Source organism: Electrona antarctica (genome assembly GCF_951216825.1).
Source record: "Electrona antarctica genome assembly, chromosome: 13".
Lineage (NCBI taxonomy): Eukaryota > Metazoa > Chordata > Actinopteri > Myctophiformes > Myctophidae > Electrona > Electrona antarctica.
In genome coordinates this window covers 32,127,233-32,146,842 of record NC_136794.1, presented here as the reverse complement: position 1 = coordinate 32,146,842, position 19,610 = coordinate 32,127,233, and the positions used below count along the sequence as shown (strand labels likewise).

At 43.0% G+C, this 19,610-nt stretch overlaps 1 protein-coding gene across 3 annotated transcripts in view; it reads left to right on the top strand.

Annotated features, from left to right (window-relative positions):
- erbb4b (erb-b2 receptor tyrosine kinase 4b) overlaps positions 1-19,610 on the top strand; it is a 451,213-nt gene that overhangs the window by 304,737 nt on the left and 126,866 nt on the right. For all 3 annotated transcript variants that reach the window (XM_079518830.1, XM_079518829.1, XM_079518831.1), the window contains exons 5-8: positions 3,252-3,317; positions 10,203-10,321; positions 14,001-14,142; positions 18,838-18,951. In XM_079518830.1, the coding sequence (XP_079374956.1) occupies positions 3,252-3,317; positions 10,203-10,321; positions 14,001-14,142; positions 18,838-18,951 (441 nt within the window). The remainder of the gene's footprint in view (positions 1-3,251; positions 3,318-10,202; positions 10,322-14,000; positions 14,143-18,837; positions 18,952-19,610) is intronic.

Genomic DNA, 19,610 nt, shown 5'->3' with positions numbered 1-19,610 from the left:
AAATGCTCCAGTTAGCCGCAATGGGCGTTTTTTTTTACCCTATGCAAACGGCGGCATGATACCGGATCATCATGTAAATGTCAGGGACGGGTAGTTGTCTGCTGCCAAGTTCAAGCTATCTTGGCTCCACTTTAGTTTTACCCCCACCCCACCAACTAGAGCTCAGAGAGTGCTGAAAAGTCTGGCCAAAGAATCTTAATTTAGCGGCCAAGGTCCCGCTATCTCAACTTCTTAAACTCCGGTCCGACCTTGAGTAAAGAATCGTCCACATCTCGCACTCATCCGTGCCATATAATCTTTTAACAGCTTCTTTAAAATGCCTCACCTCCCCCGGACATAGTTAAGGTTAAGATGTCAATAGTACGTTGTGCGCGCGTGCGTGCGTGCGTGCGTGCGTGCGTGCGTGCGTGCGTGCGTGCGTGCGTGCGTGCGTGCGTGCGTGTGTGTGTGTGTGTGTGTGTGTGTCTGTGTCTGTGTCTGTGTCTGTGTGTGTGTGTGTGTGTGTGTGTGTGTGTGTGTGTGTGCGCGCGCGCGCGTTCTTGCATTAGTGGCAGATGTTGGAGAACGAGGGAGTTAAGAGCAGGTTGGGGCATCTAAATCGATCGTTGCTCAGATTTTGGAATTGCTCTGTTGTTTTGTGGTAGTGATTAGAAGCACAAGGTGCATGGGGGGGGGGGGGGGGGTTGATAAAGGGCAGTGAGAGAACAAATCAACCACCACCATGATAACAATGAAAAAAAAAAAATATATATGTATCAAATGAAAACAGTGCCTGGCTTCTCCCCAAAAAGGATGAAGTTCTTAGCCTCTGGATTACAAGTTTGGTGATCTTGATCTTGTGGCAGCAAGGGTGGAGGACTTGCCGTGGGAGTTGGGCAATCGACACACATCAAGCGGGGAAGGGGGTGGGGTGTGGGGTGGGGTGTCAATGAGTGGGGGTGAAATGGTCGGGGAGGAGCGGGTGATGGGGTGCTAGACTAGCATCCGTCAAGAATATCAATACCTCCAGAACTGCTGTGTCTGAGTCACGTGCTGGGGGAGCTGTTTGAGAGGTAACTCCAGGACACGGGCCAAGGACATTGCTTTCCGAGCCAGCGGTAGATCTCTGTTAATGTAATATCCTAAGGAGAGAAGGTGTTAAGGACAGCACTGGGGCTTATATAGGACAGCGGTCCTCATAGATGTCACGGTTGATGGACGTTATTGTTTGCCAAACTATCAGGGGGTTCAGTGCATTATATTATGCTGTGTCACGGACTAGGGCATTTCAAATGACCCATGTGATATATTCAGAGCCTTTGTTCACCTGTGAGTAAGAAGACACATACAGTCTGAAGAGTAGTGCTAACACATGATTTCAACTATGGAGAATGAAGGGGGCCATATGTGATCCAAAGGAGACTGAATCAGAAGAATGTATGGAGAGTGTTGAGAGAATGAGCTTAAGAGGGGTCAGAAGAGCAGTCGGCCAAGCATCTTAACCCTCACCAACTAAATCCCCCCCCCCCCCCCCCCCCCCCACAACAACATATTTGCCATGTTTTTCTTTTTAAATCCCCTGATCACCATAGTTGTTCCCCCTACAACATGTCTTCTGCTTGATTAGAGCGGGCGATATAACCACAGGGTGAGCCATGGTGCATGCATTGTTACGGTATGAGCACGGTGACAGAACTGGGTCAAGGGGGTGATTGCGTGTTGATTGTGTTTCCGCTGCTCACACTTGGCCACTTGTCAGCGAGGCAGTGCTCCGTCGCATCACATTAGCATATTAGAAAGATTAACTTATCGTTAGCAGAGGGCTGCCATGCATACTTGCCTTGGACTAGCCCTATAGATCGAGGGTATGCGCGTAACATCATCATCATCATACCCGGAAGTAATGCGGTAACGCCTAAGTGGCAAAAAACTGTACTTTATGGCCTTGACAGCGATTCAACGCTGTTAAAGGCCTGAGGGGCCGAACGCATAGGTTGTTGCTGCTCTGCAGTGTACCATGCCAACCATTTAAATGTAAATGTAAAAGTGCCTTAAAACAAGAGTTCCGTGAGTGCTGCATGGTGTTTTCTCTTTTAGAGATTATTTCTGTACAGCCCCTACATCCAAACAGAAAAGTCCTATCTGATTGCATTAAACGATATTAAATAATGTTAAACTCACTTTGACACTCGATTTGGCACTCACTTTATGCACGCGCATACCCTCTATAGTGGGGTGGCGCAGGGGTAGCCACGTTGTCTAAATCATTGTTTGAAGGTGCCAGAATGTTCTTCGAATTAAACAAAGAGCCAATGAAAAATTATGAAAAGCTGAAAGCTGGCTAGCCTATAGGAAAAAAACATTGGCAGGCCGAGAGAGAGAGGAATTGCTTTCTGACTAAAGCGAGAAGAGACGTTTGTATGATACCTTATGTAGTTTAGTTTAGTTTAGTTTTATTTGCACAATAGAAAACAGTACAAAAAAGGTAACATCAATAGAAGAGAAATATGTGCAGGTGAGAAAATAAACCCATGGATGGCTTATATGTGGTTCTCACCAAAGATAATATACAAATAGTAAGTAGACAAAGTAATCAAATATGTATGGAAAATAACAAACACAACAACAAATACACTTGTCTGTGTGTGTATGCACAATAAAGCGACATTATGTTAGAATCAAGTGGATATGGTTGCTTCAAGAGGCTGGCCCTCAATCTATGTTTAAAGTTACAGAGTGAAGATGAGGAGTTGGCAATAAGTATGTGTGAATTCCAGAGTAAAGAACCTCTGACTTTAATGGAGAAGTGGCTAAGAGTGGTACGACTGAAGGGAGGATGAATATTGTCAGATTGTCTAGTATTATAATCATGAACATGAGAGAAAATATTCTTTGAAAGGTGTAGGAAGCATATTTGGAAGGTAAGTGCATTTATAGATGAAAGAACAGGACTGTACTATGTTAATGTCATAGATAGACAATACATTTAGATCTTTAAACAGAGGAGCAGATGGAGCCAAATAGTGAGAAGAGGTAGCTATTCTTACAAATTTCTTTTGAATTATTAATAATTTGTGTAAATTAGATGGATATGTACTTGCCCAGACAATATTGCAATAAATTGCGATAAATCAAACTGTAATAAAGGGTTAAGTAAGAGATGATAATCCTGTATCACTGATTGTTAATGGCCACAAATCACAATAACAAGGATCGCCAAGCCTTGTGTACGGTCATAGTAACAAACAGAGGACATGTCTTGTTTTGTGCAGGTCAGAAGTGCCACCGATCATGCAATGGACGCTGCTGGGGTCCTAAGGAGGGCCAGTGTCAGACATGTGAGTACGCACGCACGCACGCACGCACACATGCACGCACGCATGCCCGCAAATAGTAAACGGTGCATTTATATAGCGCCTTTATCCAAGGCGCTTTACATAGATTGTGCATCAATTCACCCATTCACCCACACATTCATACACCGATGGCGGCGGAAACCATGCAAGGCACCAAGCAGCACATCAGGAGCAATTAGGGATTCAGTGTCTTGCTCAAGGACACTTCGACACTAACTCTGGGGGAGCCCAGGTTCGAACTAGCAACCTTGCGGTTACCATCCAGGCACACACACACACACACACACACACACACACACACAAAATACAAAAAAGTTAGAATGCCCGGAAGCAACGATATAAACTGTATTCCTCCCTGTGTGTTTGTCTCTATTCCTGTCCCCATCCATTTAACTCTCTCTCCCTCTGTTTCTCACTTTGTCTCTTCTTCATTACATTCAGCTCTCCCTGTGTCCCTCACTTAAATTCAATTCAAAGTGGCTGTATTGGCATGAGCAAACGTACGTTTACATTTCCAAAGCAAAAGTGGAACAACAAATAATGAAAATGGAATTGAAAGGGAATACAGAAATGTGTAAACAGCCCTTGCTTTGCTCTCTCTCTCTCTCTCTCTCTCTCTCTCTCTCTCTCTCTCTCTCTCTCTCTCTTTCTCTGTGTCAATACCACCCTCATCTGGGGCTGTGCGATATGGAAAAAATCTAATATATTTTGCAAACTATCGATATTTTGAAGATAATATTGTATTGTTGTCTCCGGAAGGCAGAAAGGTACCGTTGTCCCGGACACTACAAAACTGTACACACACACTCCCTGAAGGCCAACGCCGAACCTTGACATTTTTCGCAACGCCCTGTTATAGCACCAACATGAGGCCAATTTTTGCAAAACAATATTGTGTATATTCCTATACAGATTTTATCCATAACATCACGTAAATTGGTACACAGTATCTCTATAGTCATGTGATCAACACGGATCTGCCCAATTTTCCATAATATTCCATCCTGATTGGCTAAGATTTGCTTCCAAAGTTTGCAGGATTGGTCAGTTTTCAACAAAATGCCTCAAATCATGAACACATTTTGCACGCACATTCCCACCGTTTGTTCGTTTGTGTAGGGCCACACAGGCAATTTGGACAGCAGCCAAGAAGTGGTATCATCGTCCAGTTCAATTAGGCCGCTGATTCCATGTGGTAAGATTTAGCATTCATCGATGATGTGTTCAACAGTGTTCACAGAGATCAGTGGCAGACACTCCAATCATGTGCAGGTAGAGTTTGGTCTTAGCTACTCCAGAGCGAAGTCTGTTGAGGTTGACCCAGGCATTCCGTGGCAAGTCGCACCCAGGAGGCAATGTGGATGTGTAATTGGACCATTGGTTCTTCCAGCAGTCAAGGATCCATCCAGGGTGTGGAGGGCTTATGGTATGCCAAACTGTGTCGTACGCAGCCGGGTCACTCGATCTGTTGTTGATCGACCTTTACGGAAGCCAGCTAGAGTGTGGGGAAGGATCTCTTCAATGGTGTTGTTTATTCTTCAAATGTTTTTTTTGTGGCTTTCGCCATTTATTTTTATATTTTTTATGGAGGGACAGACACTAGGCTGACAGGAAATGGGGAGAGAGATGGGGGGAAGACATGCAGTAAAGGCCGTCGGGATCGGGAGTCGAACCCGCGGCACACTGCCAGACTGGATTGCCAGCCAAGGTGCCTGGACCACTTATTCTTGATAGAATAACCCCCTCAAGCAGTAAAGGTGTGACAGGAGGAATAGTGCGGTAGTTATTTGGTTCATCTGGGGTCTTATTTGCCAGCACCCTAGCCTGGTTCCATCTGGATGGTACTGTATGGTCAGGTTTTCCAAGCAGTTGGAGAGGAAATGTTGGACCCAGGTCAGTGACTCATGGCTCGATGTTCTTCAGGAACTCTGAAATGTGCTGGGAAAGGGGGCTGGACTGAGGAACTGTTCTGGTGAGTTTCCTGATGTCTGCGACTACTACTCTGGTGAAGGCTTTTGCCTCAGGTACATTCCCACATAGGCTGAGGAAGAAATCCCATCCTTTTGTTTTCACAATGGCAAAACATCTTTTTGGAACAAAATGCCTCAAATCATGAATGCAGCATCCAATTGCCATGCCAGAAAGGCGTAAGAAGAGCACTGCACAGAGGATCTCTCTCTCTCTCTCTCTCTCTCTCTCTCTCTCTCTCTCTCTCTCATATATAATTGTTTGTATCTATATTTTTCTTCAGAAAGTATAAACTACTGTAGGGCTTAAATAATTAAAAACAGCATAAGGACAACTTATGCCATGTCACAATATTACGATATCCCCAAATCCCAGACGAAGTATCTAGTTTCATATCATGTGTCTAGAACTGTAGGGACTCTCCTCTCCTCTCCTCTCCTCTCCTCTCCTCTCCTCTCCTCTCCTCTCCTCTCCTCTCCTCTCCTCTCCTCTCCTCTCCTCTCCTCTCCTCTCCTCTCCTCTATGTTATCCTCATTCCACCCCGTTCCATTTCCTGGCCTCACAGACTTGCTCTAGTCTACATAGTGACATCCTCAGTGTATTACATTGGTAACTCTGAGAGTGCATCACATTATTCTCACCTCACTGACAGAGCAGCCCATTTCAACAGGAAACCTTGCACTGCTCATTCCTATTGTGTGCTTATTGTGCTGCTGTGTTGCAGCTGTCCCTGCTCGGACATGTACGTACGTACGTACGTACGTACGTACGTACACAATACACATACATATGGACACACATAACTGCGTAACTGCGGAGGCACCGCTCAAAAATAAATTTAATTCAGTGGTTCTCAATGAGGGGTCCGGCTGAGTGATTGATGGTTAGGAGCCAAACATTATACAAGCCATGATGTGTGTCTGCGTCAGTGTGAAGAAAAAAATAAGATGCTTTAATTAAATTACTTATCATCACTTCATGTGACAATCCCAACAGCCGGCATCTGTCTGTGCATGCAGATGTGAAACACACACACACACACACACACACACACACACACACACACACACACACATACACATACACATACACATACACATACACATACACACACACACACGTACAGTATACTGTACATGCACACGCACGCACGCACACGCACAGATAAATCCATATTCAGAGGCTTTTGAAAAGAGACTCTTTAAGCCTGAGATGATCATTCACATGGCCACCTGGCCCACCTCTTTGCAGGAGTGTACGTACAGTACATTAGTATCTCAATAAAACAAAACCATACACGCACATCGCACGCGCACACATCCCTAATTCATCAAAGTGCTGTCACTAATGCTGCACCACCGTCCTGTCATTCATTATGACAGGACGTTTATCTCTGCATATGTTTGTGTCTCTCATTCTTTCTCCTTCCATCTGTGTTTTCCATGTCCATGTCCCTCATTCCCTCCTCCTCTTCCATCTGTTCCACCTTTCTGTCCATCCATAGTCGCTCCTATAGCGCACTGGTCCTCAAAGCTTTTAATGCCCAGGACCCCCATATGTAGTTGGCCGTAACATAACTCCCGCAACTCCAGAAAAAATGGTGTCTTGTGTATTTTAATAATGGAGATGCCAGGGTGAACATTTTTATTCAGTTGTTAAATTGTGTCACTATCAAACATATCTACTGTACATTTCCCAAAAGGAAATGCATGTATTTAAATCAGTCTGACCAAAAAATATCCTCACACGCCTCGGAAACCATGTTTCTTGATAAATGCATTTTATATATGTGATGTATTCCTAATGCCTTGCCTAATGTAAGTCGCTCTGGATTAAGAGCGTCTGCTAAATGCCTAAATTGTAAATTGTAAATTGTAAACCCAGACACATGAGCACTTTAACCCACACACAAGTGTAGTATCCTACTCACCTGTCAAATATTATCCAAGAAAGAGGCAAATATTTTGAAAATAGCTGTTCTACAATCTTGACCATTGAGAGAAAAAATGTATACTGTATCTGTGGAACTGAGTCAGACAAAATGTAATGCCTCAACACCTACAATTCCAAGTCCTTGTCAGTGTTGGTGGTCCCCAGTTCAAACATAATTTTATTTTTGGGGGGTTGCTGCCTGAAAAGTTTGAGATCCACTGTCATGGATGACTGACAACAATCGCGGTGAAGGAAATGCTGCTCAGGAGGCAGCCGACTTTCCACACCACCACCAGCGATGGAGAACGAGAGAGCAAAGTACCTGTTGAGCACTGCCAGAAGCATACTCCTCTTGCTCATCAGTATCTGTCTCTAAAAGAAAGATAGAAAGAAAGAAAGAAAGAAAGAAAGAAAGAAAGAAAGAACGTATGCATTCTCTTCTCTTTAAGACTACAGAACAGACTAAAATTGTGAGACAACAAAGTGCAAATACAGTGTGGCTAGTGGTTATATGGATAACAATTACATTAATTATGACAAAATAAATGAATTAGTAAGCGGATCTGTCTGTTTCTGGATACAATTTATGTCTTTGTTGTTGTTTTTGTCACAATGGCATTAAAATCACTCTAGGTACTGCAGGCAGACACATTTGAAGGCAGCATAGGAATGGTTTATTGCAGTGTAAACAGACAGGCCTCAAATCTGTCTCTGGCCCAATATGATGGACCAAAATCACATCCCAAGCAGCTTTCCAGTTGGCTCACAGCAAAGCTGTGTCTATTTGCAATACATCCCACTACAGACGCTTTTTTTAATCCTCCTTTATTTTGGATTTGTCTCCTATATAGGCTGCAAGTATTGAGAATAAAACAAAAACAAATGCTATACAGTATACCAGACATACTCTATGAGATGGATTCCTTTTCCATTTTTCTCTGTGGTCTGCATGCTTGCTATTATTTTTCCTTAAAGTGAATGTTTAAAAGGCAGATTGATCAACAGCGTCACACCTCCCTCCTGGCAAGGTCATTTATTTGACAGAGTGTCGCTCGCTTTAAAGTAGGCCATTTCATTTGGGCTCTGGCACCGTTAATGGAATGACACTGATGGCACGTTAGTTGTATGGTGAGGTGAGACATGGTGTGTGTGTGTGTGTGTGTGTGTGTGTGTGTGTGTGTGTGTGTGTGTGTGTGTGTGTGTGTGTGTGTGTGTGTGTGTGTGTGTGTGTGTGTGTGTGTGTGTGTGTGTGTGTGTGTGTGTGTGTGTGTGTGTGTGTGTGTGTGTGTGTGTGTGTGTTGTATGTATAGAGGGGTGAATGGGGTGACTGGTATCCATCTACAGTATATGTGATAGCTCTCCACCATTTCGCCTCCAGGCGCCAAGATAAACACACACGCACACACATAACACATGATAGAGGCAAACCCCATGTGTATTTTCCATTGACAAAAGATGCTTTCTACCTATATATATATATATAACCAACCAGTCAAAAGTAGGCCTTGAGATGAGATGCGGTGATATCACATACAAAACAATATTATTATTACTATTATACTGTACATGCAGTTATAGGTTCACAGCAACACAATTTGGCGTTCCAGAGTGATACACAGGTCAAGTCCACAGCTTTAAGTAAACATACAGCAGGCTAACGGCATTCAATCCCAACTCGCACATTTTGATTCAATCTTAAAACTCCCTCGTCAACAGGATCTCGTCCTCACCCGACCAATCGACAGTGTGACATTCGGAACAGAGCATGACATTAATCGGCTGACGCCGTGAACAATGCTTGTTGGACACCTATCAAGCTCAGCCTGCTTCAGTCTCTCATTTCTCAAAACGTCTTCAGAATAGACGCAGGCATGGGGCACGGTGGCACAGTCGGTAGTGCTGTCGCCTCACAGCTAGAATGTCCTGGGTTCGATTCCCGCTCGGGATGCTGTGGGTGCTGGCGCCGTGTTTCCTCCTCTGCGTCATCAGTGCCCATACCTGAGGCAGGGTTGGCGAAAGGGCCTTTCTGTGTGGAGTTTGCATGTTCTCCCCGTGTCCCCTAGGGTAGGTACCCTCACAAAAAACATGCAGTAATCCTGGTCTCTAAACTGCCTCCCCCTGGCCAGCCGGGGCGCCTGATGGAGGGGAAAGGAACTGGTTGGAATAACGTGTTCCTTCCAAGCACTACGTCCAACCAGGGAAACTCCCCCCTATCAGGTGTAAAGGAGCAACTTGCTCTCCCCATGTCCCCCATATATGGGGACTAGGTTGGCGGAGGGTGTGTAGAGCCCAGGATCACATTAGATATTTGACACATGGGTGAAAAATGGGTTACAAAATCGTGGGATAAAAAAAAATATTAAAAAAAGAATAGACGCAGGCTTGTGTACGTTTGGCGTATGGTTGTGTGACAGGCCCATATGGCCGCGATGTGGTGACAGTAGGCCTGTGAGTGAGTGGGGCGACAGACGGACTGAGCGAGCGAGGCGACAGTCGCAATGCACTGAGGAAATGGAGACCTCAATCATTCTGTCACGTCAAACTAGAGATGAACCAGCAGGTGTAGGTGTCGACGTGATGGAACGTAAAGTAGAAACTGTACTGTAGGTGGTAACAGTGATGCTTGCCTCATCTGAACCCACTGTAGACACACACACACACACACACACGCACGCGCACGCATACGCACACGCACACGCACACACTATATTGTATCCTCTCCCACGCATACACACCCATTTCACATTATGCGGATATACAGTAGTCTACTACATGCACATATTGATGCTGGCTGTGGGGATTGTCACAAATAATTTCATAAGAGCCATCTTTGTCGTGAGCATTTCTTCGACACTGACACTGGTACAGAGATTGTTTTTCACTGTCTCTGACTGACAATCTTCAACTCCGTATTTTACCCTCCCTCCCTCCCTCCCTCCCTCTCTCTCTATCTCTCTCTCTCCACAGTGACTAAGACAGTGTGTGCGGAGCAGTGTGACGGCCGTTGTTTCGGACCCTATGTTAGCGACTGCTGCCACCGCGAATGTGCAGGTGGTTGCTTTGGACCAAAGGACACGGACTGCTTTGTAAGATAAAACACGCACACATACACCAGCACATGTATGCACGCACGCACACATACACCAGCACACGCACGCACGCACGCACGCACGCACGCACGCACACGCACACGCACACACACACACAGTGACACATACACACACAGTGACACATACACACACTCACTCACTCTCTCTCTCTCTCTCTCTCTCTCTCTCTCTCTTCTATCAAACAAAAGGGTACTTGTTGTCATGGTGAATCTTACCAAACTGAGTATTGAGATATTTATAATGTTTAGTAAGTCATGTGTATAAAAAGCTCAACATTTCCACTTCCTTCCCCGCAGGCAGTCCTTCCTATTATATGACCTTCAGCATGCTTACTGCTCCCTCCATTTTCTGCTGTCTTTTCAAGGCTTGATCGTGTTGCTCCTGTCAAACTGCAACACATGGCTCGACCACAGTGCCAACTGCCATCCCATCAGAGAAACCATTACATGCTATTAAATTCCCATTTTCCACACATAAATCTAGTCATTAAAGAATGTCTTTCCACACATGCTTTGAGTATCTTTGGTCATAATGGGGACACGGTTTCCAATAGATGCCAAAAAGAATGCCAAGTTTTGTTTATTTTTACATCAAAAAGTCCCTAAATGTCCAGTCTTAGTTATGTCTTCTCAAACAAATATGTAACTTTCAACCAGTAATATGGCGATGACAAGCTGCTTCCACACAGAGCTGTTCTCTGTTTAATGCCAGCTATGATGGTGTGATGGAAGTGCATTACAAACAATCTGTTCTTAAAGTTAAACAGTTTGGCCAGACCAAAATATGTTTCAGAGAATATTTGAAGTGCGATGGGCAATGGACAAACTTTCACTACTGTCTTGTTGCAGTGTGCAAGCGAGTTTAGAGCCCGCCTGAGAGGACAAATGCACGCTATGTGAGCTGGAGCACTCTTCTTGTTTAAAACCCCTTAAAGTCAGTCATATGGAGAGATAGATATGTTGCATATTTCGAAGGCAAACTGATTTGATTTTGATCATATCAGCCCTAACGAAAAAGGGATAGTCATTTATAATGCCGACCTCACCTCCCCATCTCTAGGACATACGTCAGGATATGGTCACGAAAAGCCATTTCAGCTGGTCCAAACCTGCTTCCACAAACCCTCCCCTCTTAGCTCTTTAACGTTTTTACATGCATCGAATAATATTGTGGATGGCTGGATGCATCTTTTATACGTATATATCAATGGACTTGCAGGGATTATTTTATGAATAAGTTAGATCAACGATTAACTGGGTTAACTGGTGCACGCCTGACTCAGAGATCCCATACGGAGCTGTGGAGTTTCAGCACAGCAGGCTGAGTCTTTTCTGATTATCTTTGCAGCTCTTTGTTGCTCCCGCTTCAGCCATTATTAAAGCAGTGAGGGTGCTGAGCTTTGTTTTTAAATATTAAGATGTTCAGGCAATTTAATCGGTTATATGAGCCATCTTGTCTTTTTTGGCAAAAATCCTGAGGATTCAACAGTGTTTTTTAAAAAAAATTCAAAAGTTATTATTACAACTAAAACCTAATTTCAGCATTATATTACCAGCTTTGCTACCAACTTATTGTATTGCATATGTCAACAACAAGGCAGTTCAAACTTCAAAGTGCTTTACACAATATATTTAGAGCATGAAGACAATGTGTTACGTTACTGTAATTTGTTTATTTGCCAGGACAATGCACAATAATGAACCAGCTAATCATCTGAGGTCCCAACACCCAGTTTGGGAACCACACTGCCTTTAGGAAGGAAAGCCAGTCTGTGTATAAAGTATATAGATACAATAAGCACTTTTATAAGCTCTAACTTTTTCTAAACTAAATTATGTTTTTCCCAGTATGGTACTGTGATGGTATGAGGTACTTAGGTTTTCTATAAAATTCCTTGATGGCTCTCTTAAAAAGCTGTTTAAGAATGTGGTGCATAAAAAAACGGAATACTGCTTCTCCACGTTTAGTTATACTAAATTTCGTACAGATTCTTGTTTTTTTTCTGCTGTTGGAAAATGTCAGATCTGAAGCTCAGAACATCTAGCCACTACTGTTCTGTAGTTTTTCTTTTGTATTATTTTATATATTATCTATATAGTGCATATTATTTTTGGAGGATCATGCATGAGAATCTACTTTCTCTTTGCTTTGTCACGTGTACCTCAGAGATCTGGATGATCAGACATTTATTTTGGCCCTGAACCATTCTTTGAAATCAATTATTTGACAGCCAGTGTAAAGATCTAAGAACTGGAGTGATATGCTCCACGCTTCTCAAGCAGCAGTGTGGTTCAGGATGAACTTTGCAACGGTCTGATACATTTTTAGGGAGACCTGAAAAGACACTGTTACTGTAGTCTAGTCTACTGAAGATAAATGCAAGGACAAGTTTTTCCAAATCCCGCTGAGACATGAATTCTTTAACGATTAAAGGATTAAAGTTTAATCCTTGATATATTCTTAAAATGATAATGATAAATATGGAATGCTGTGAGTTTTGTACTTTTTCGGTTTTATATGTGTCTATGGAGACTGGAGTTAACATTACTCTAATCGCCCCCCAGGTGTGGTTAGAATTATATGAAATAATATGTCTTCCCTGTGTATTTTTGTTTTCTTCCTGAAAACTGATCCTTTGTGTCAAAAGGCCCAATCGAAATACACCACGTTAATGAAATCACAATATCATCCACTCCCCTAACCCCTCCCACTTTATCATACAACAGCAGCTGTGTTTGAGGCTTCAGTACAGGTGGATCACCACCCACCTGAAAACCCGGTGGGTCTGAGTGAGTCCGTTGCTATAACGAGTTATGGGTAGGGCTGTGTTTTTTTTTTAATCGGTACAGATTGAAGCTAAATGCTGACTTGGCACAGTGTCAAGGCATGACTTGGGCTCTTAACAATGGGATGAATTAAACAACGGTGCATTAAAAGAAGTGAACACGCAGCTCACTTACTAAATGAACCATTAAGTCTTGTGTTTATTTTTACGGTAGGCTCATAGCAGCTCGCTTTAGAAGCGTTGACCTGCTGAGCAGCAATAATTGGCTAACCGCTATAGTGTCTGTCTCTCGTGTGAGCGCCACTGTTGCCATGTATGCTTATTATAAGTGACTTTGGGCTTGTTTTTCTGTAAAGGCCCTTGTAAATATTGGTGGTTGTGTTACTGTTTTTGGGGGGTTTGTGTAGTTTCTTATTTAGGCTTTATTCATTGTTTTCTCAAACATTTTCATGTCAAGGACCCGCAAATGAAAATGAATTTGGTGCCAAGGACCCCCATACAAGATTGTTGTTGTTGTTGCTTATTTCTCTCAAACAACCTGACAACACTGGTGAGAGCGTTGTAATCTGTAATAGGACACTTTGCAGTGCTGTTGGCCATTATGCAGGCTGCCATCATGCCATGTGCAGAAACGTCAAACGGACGCTTTGATCTTTTAATGTTACACTATCAAAAGGCATAGCTACTGTACTTCAAGAGATTAAAGCTGCTCTGTATTCTTCTCTCTCTCTCTCCCCCTTTCTGTGTTTCATGTGCATACATGAAACCCTACGTGTGTGTGTGTGTGTGTGTGTGTGTGTGCACGTGCGTGTGTGTGTGTGTGTGTGTGTGTGTGTGTGTGTGCACGTGCGTGTGTGTGTGTGTGTGCAGGCCTGCACCAACTTCAATGACAGTGGGGCATGTGTGACCCAGTGTCCCCAGCCCTTTGTGTACAACCCCACCACCTTCCAGCTGGAACACAACCCCATGGCCAAGTACACCTATGGAGCCTTCTGTGTCAAGAAGTGTCCACGTGAGTCTCCCTGCGCACGCACGCACGCACTTGTACAAGTGCCTCACACTACAGAAACAGGAGATAGGCTCATGCCCTATGGGCCTCATGGCTTGGCTTATTACTTACTTACTTACTACTTGTGTTAATACTTTTCATTGGTTGGATATTTATAAAACCCACACATTCAACCTGGCATCAAGGTGTATGTTGGGCCTAATTTGTGCCAGATCACGAGTCACGAGTCACAACACACATGTAGTTTGGCTATTCTTGCTACCTTAACAGGACACTCATGTATGGCGAAGCAGGGTATTTATTTACAAAGAAATAATATGGAGATTCAAGGTTTCTGCCCGATCGTACATTTGCTCACGTAATCGCACGCACGCTCGCACGTGAGCGCGCACACACACACACACGCACACATACATAAACACACACACACACAGACACACACACACACACACACACACACACACACACACACACACACACACACACACACCGCAGGACAACAGAACAAATGCATTATGTTAAGTATAAACACCTTCTGAAGATATACATACATAATGCAAAACCAGCCTTCACTGGCTGCACACGGTTACTAATGCATAACATGTTCACAACAGACTTGAAGTGTACTTAGCCTGTTTGCTCTGCTGCTCTGGTACATCAAGCTGTACCCCCCCCCCCCCCCCCCCCACGCACCCATGCTCAGGGTGAGGGTCAGAGAGAGTATATACCGCTGTGGCATCTGAAGTTCATCTGCTGCGGTCCCCGCGCGGGGATCCTCTTACACGGCATGCATTATCATTAGGGCTGTCGCCATTTCCATCTTCCTGCTCGTGATTGTGTTCGCCTGCTTTGTTAGGACAGACGGGAGCCTATATGTAAGGACCTTACATTATATGCGGAAGCTTAAATGGTGCATTTGTATAGCGCCTGTGTGCATTACTTTCACCCATTCACACACATATTCACACATCGACGGCAGCACCGTGTCTTGCTTGTGAAGAGGGGGGTTTGGAAACTTCTGTTTCCTAGAGACAGGAGTGAAGGCATTGGTGGGATTCGATATAAAGCCAGTGAGGGTACATGTGGGCTGCTTACGAGAGTCTTAAAGGTTTCATGGCATCACATTTTTATTATTATTATTATTATTATTGTTTTTATTTTTTTTGACCGCAAGTACACCTAAAAAAACGGAACTCTGAACATTCAGTGGGTTTCTGTAGTCTGGGGTTTTCTATATATATATATATATATATATATATATATATATATATATATATATATATATATATATATATATATTTTTTTTTTAGACCTGAGGCCTACCATACCAGGCCTGAGGCCTACCATTGCGTGGCACATCTATGCATGGAATGTCTATGTTCACAGGCTTCTGTGTGCGGCCTAGAGGGCATCTGAGCATGTGCTACACCATACCTCTTACACCATGTGTCCTTTGGGAAACCGGGCCATTGTTATTATCAACAACCTGCCGTCACTATTTTTCGGATGTCATTATTTTTTTATACGATTTTTGCATCACAAAGCGTTTTAATTATTAAACTGCTATTTCTGCCAATCTGCTCACTCCTTCACTGCTCTTCAAATCCAGAGATCTCAGCGTTGTATTGTGAAGAACAAGACAAACGGATGTAGCGGAAGACTTCAATTAGGGTCTTAATTGGAGTGCGATACGCTGCATGTCTTGGCCTTGAAAAGAACATTTATTTCGATTGCACGTGACATGCAAGCGTGCGTGCGTGCGTGCGTGCGTGCGTGCGTGCGTGCGTGCGTGCGTGCAGACATTGAAATTAGTTTCTGGCAATGTTCCATCTCAATAACTCGAGTGTGCGGGAGCTTATAGTGGTTGCTGAGTGGCCAATTGCAATGTTCTGATCAGTTGATTATTTCTCATCATACTGCAGATGAAATGGATTCATGATGCAACTTTTCCCCCTGCGTGGGCCCAGATGTCTAACGTCTAACAGCCAGAATATGAGTTAGATGTACTGTAACAATTTGTCATGCACCAATTTTTATGGGCCGTGAGTAAATATTCCCCCTCTTTTCATTTCCTTAATAAAAAAAGAAATCATAACTTAATTAAAAACAATTCCAACTAGTACATACTAGTACTAGTACACAAATAAATTAAATGAATCATTAAAACGGTCAAGAAGTTGTGAAAATGGCAGACCTGCCATAGATCTGCTATTTTCACTAGTTTGGGTCCTGGGCAGATGTCTAATTTCTCTTTTGGGTAATATGTTTGGGAACCACATATGATTTCGTGTCTTTATTCTGTGTCAAGTATAATCTTCACCTTGAAGGGGTTTATTTCCCCTAATAATCTTTGATTACACAGCTTGAAACATTGATTTTAAAATGAGACATAAACCGAGGCAGAACATAATTCATTCCTACTCAAATTCATAGAGTTCATGGGATTACAAGTTAAATGCTTAGAGAGAGAGAGAGAGAGAGAGAGAGAGAGAGAGAGAGAGAGCATGCATAAGTGTATTTAATTTTGACATTGTTCTATGTAATGTTTAGTCTTTTCTACTAAAATATAGTCAATGTGTTCCTTGCCTGCCAAAGACAACACATACAGAGCTATAGCTCCACTGTGCCACAAGGGGGCATTACACTCCAGTGAGTGTTACAGGATTCTGTCAGTCAGCAGGAAGCCAATACATCCTGTATTGCAAATGATGCAGGCTGGGTAGGAGTGGATTAAGTTAGACACATGAAGTAGCATATAACCAGGGGGTATTTTGATAGTGGAAAAGTTGGCCGTTTGTCTTCACAATGTTTGTTTTGGTGTAGCAATGTCCTGCCTAGCAGTTTAGCCTAGCAGCTGAGTTTAGCAGCTAAAGTTAACATGGTGACTGCAGTCTGCAGAGACCTATGATGTTTTTGTTAATACTATAATAGTAATAGGCCTATGCTATTTTGGAAACAACTATTTTGTGTCATTAAGGGACCAAGAAGTCACAAAGTGACTTTGGTCACTTGGGTTTTTTCTTCTCCTTCCGCCAAAAATAGCTGTTCTGGCTGAACCATGCAGTCGTTTTTTGTGAAACGCGGGAATCTGGTAGAGGGCCATGCAAAACGGTGACCATGCGAAGCCCATGACCATTGGCCTATAGCACTATAGCACTCAATTGAAAATGCAAACTTTGAACGTGCATAGCTCATGAACCGCTTGACCATTGGCAATGCAACTTTGATGCACATATGTGTCTCCTCATGCTGAACAACTTTCGTGTTCTGACTTTTGACCTCTGACCTTTAAATCACCCGCCATTTTGAATTCAAAATGCACGAAAACTTCTACACGTGAACTTTGGACCTATCACCTATACGGACAAAAATCGTAGTACATTTTTTTTTAAGTGAAACGTTTTTATGAGCCAATGAAAATTGCTGGTTTGTGAAAATTATTCTTCTGCCTCTAATACATACATGCAGCGTCATATGCTTATGTCACTTTACAGTATAGTAGAGGGTCATGCCAAATAGCACTGAAAGCAGTCTTACTCCAATTGGCCAAAGGGGGGCGATATAGCCATTTTTTAAAAATGAAACCTTTGAACAGTCATAACTCATGCTTTGTTTGGCCAAAATTCACGCCCTTCGACCACAAGGTTGTGTGTTCAAATCCCTGTACCGACAACTCAGCCCATGAGTCTTATTTGTGCATATTGATCTTATTGCGTATTTTCTTCTTTCTTGGTCCCGCCTTATCGCTGCTTGCAGCTATATTGTTTCTTTTGTTATATGGTTCCATGATGTCCAGTAAAATTCTAAAATCAAATCACACTGATATGGACTCATTCCTTCATTGAAGTGTGTAACAGATTCATTGTTCATGCTTTTTATTTCCAGTAAATGTGATTATACTGTAATGCACTGTTTGCTGTTCTGACAGAACAGCTATTACATCAACTCCAGGTTGTTCAGCCAAATTTGAACACGTCCTCCTATTTAATCTCTCCACTGCATGGCTCCCCATAAAACAAGGAATTGATTACTACTTCTTCTTATTTTAAAATCTATAATATCTCAAATTTATATAGTGCTTTTCTACAGTAAGTACCCAACGACTATTTACATGGCGGGGAGGAGAAAACAACAAAAGACAATTAACTTAATTAGGAATAAAAAACAGGGGGGGAGGGGTGGAGTTAAGGCTCATACATAGTCTGGATTTTCGGTGGTTAGGTGACCACCGAACTACAACATGACGTCACGAGCCGCGGTGAAGAGCAAACCACTGCCACCGCTCCAGCCCTTCTCTCTGTTTTTACTCACCACCGCTCAACGTTATTTCAGCTCCGGTGGTCAGCTCACCACCGGAGCGGTGGTCACCTCACCACCGAAAATCCAGACTATGAATAGGCCTTTACAGTACTTGTTCTTGGGGAGCTCAGCGAGGTTGGCGTCACCAATGAATGAATGGCTTAGAGTAGCTTTGATTGATTGATTGATTGATTTATTAACAGTTTGCAGAATTACAGTACATTTCAAGTACAACTCAATACAACAACTGTTAACTGTGACTGGACAACACCATAAAGCATTACACTTTTTTACAATAGGGCCCACCATTTTCAATTCATCAAAAGCTCTGTCCCATGTAAGCATTTGGTGGAAATAATGATAGCAGAACTCATTTAGTACGCCTCTAATTTGTTGCAGATAACTTTGTGGTGGACCAGAGCTCCTGTGTGAGAGCTTGTCCCAGCAACAAGATGGAGATAGAGGAGAACCGCATCAAGATGTGCATCCCTTGCACAGATATCTGCCCTAAAGGTAAGCCACATGCCGGTCAAGTATACGTTTTTAATTGGTTAACAATGCTGCGTACAATCACCTTAGTGTAGCATTTAGAGCATACGCTTTTCATGTGTAAGGTCGTCGGTTCGAACCCTGCCTGAGGTTGAATATGTGTATAGTTTGTGTATAGTTCAAAATTTAAAAAAATGCAAATAAACACAGCACTGCAGATAACTTTTGATGTGATCATAGAATTATCTCAGCAAACATTATGAACACTATGGGGAAACTAGTCTTATTAAGACTAGCATCACTGTAGTTTTCCGTAGCACTAGCTTGTAAAGCTATAGAATGCTCTTAGACGTAGAGCATTATGCAGCTTTACAAGCTAGCAGTTGCTTACATGTACACAGACGTTGAACAGCACAACTACCCTCAAGAGAAATATAGTTTTCCTAACTAAATAAATTACCACGTGAACATCCGCCAAGTAATAATAAATGTTATTACAACAAGTATCATACAACATTAAGGCAGAAAGATCCCCAATCCCCCGCCGGCGGGGGCAGAGGCTTTCCACCTCATGAACCGCTCTCAGCGGGTAAATGGGGCTGGTCAAGGTCTTAGGTTCCAACTCCGATATTTTTGATTTTCCCTCCTGGACCCCCCTGGGGTTTAAGAGGTTTTAACCCTCA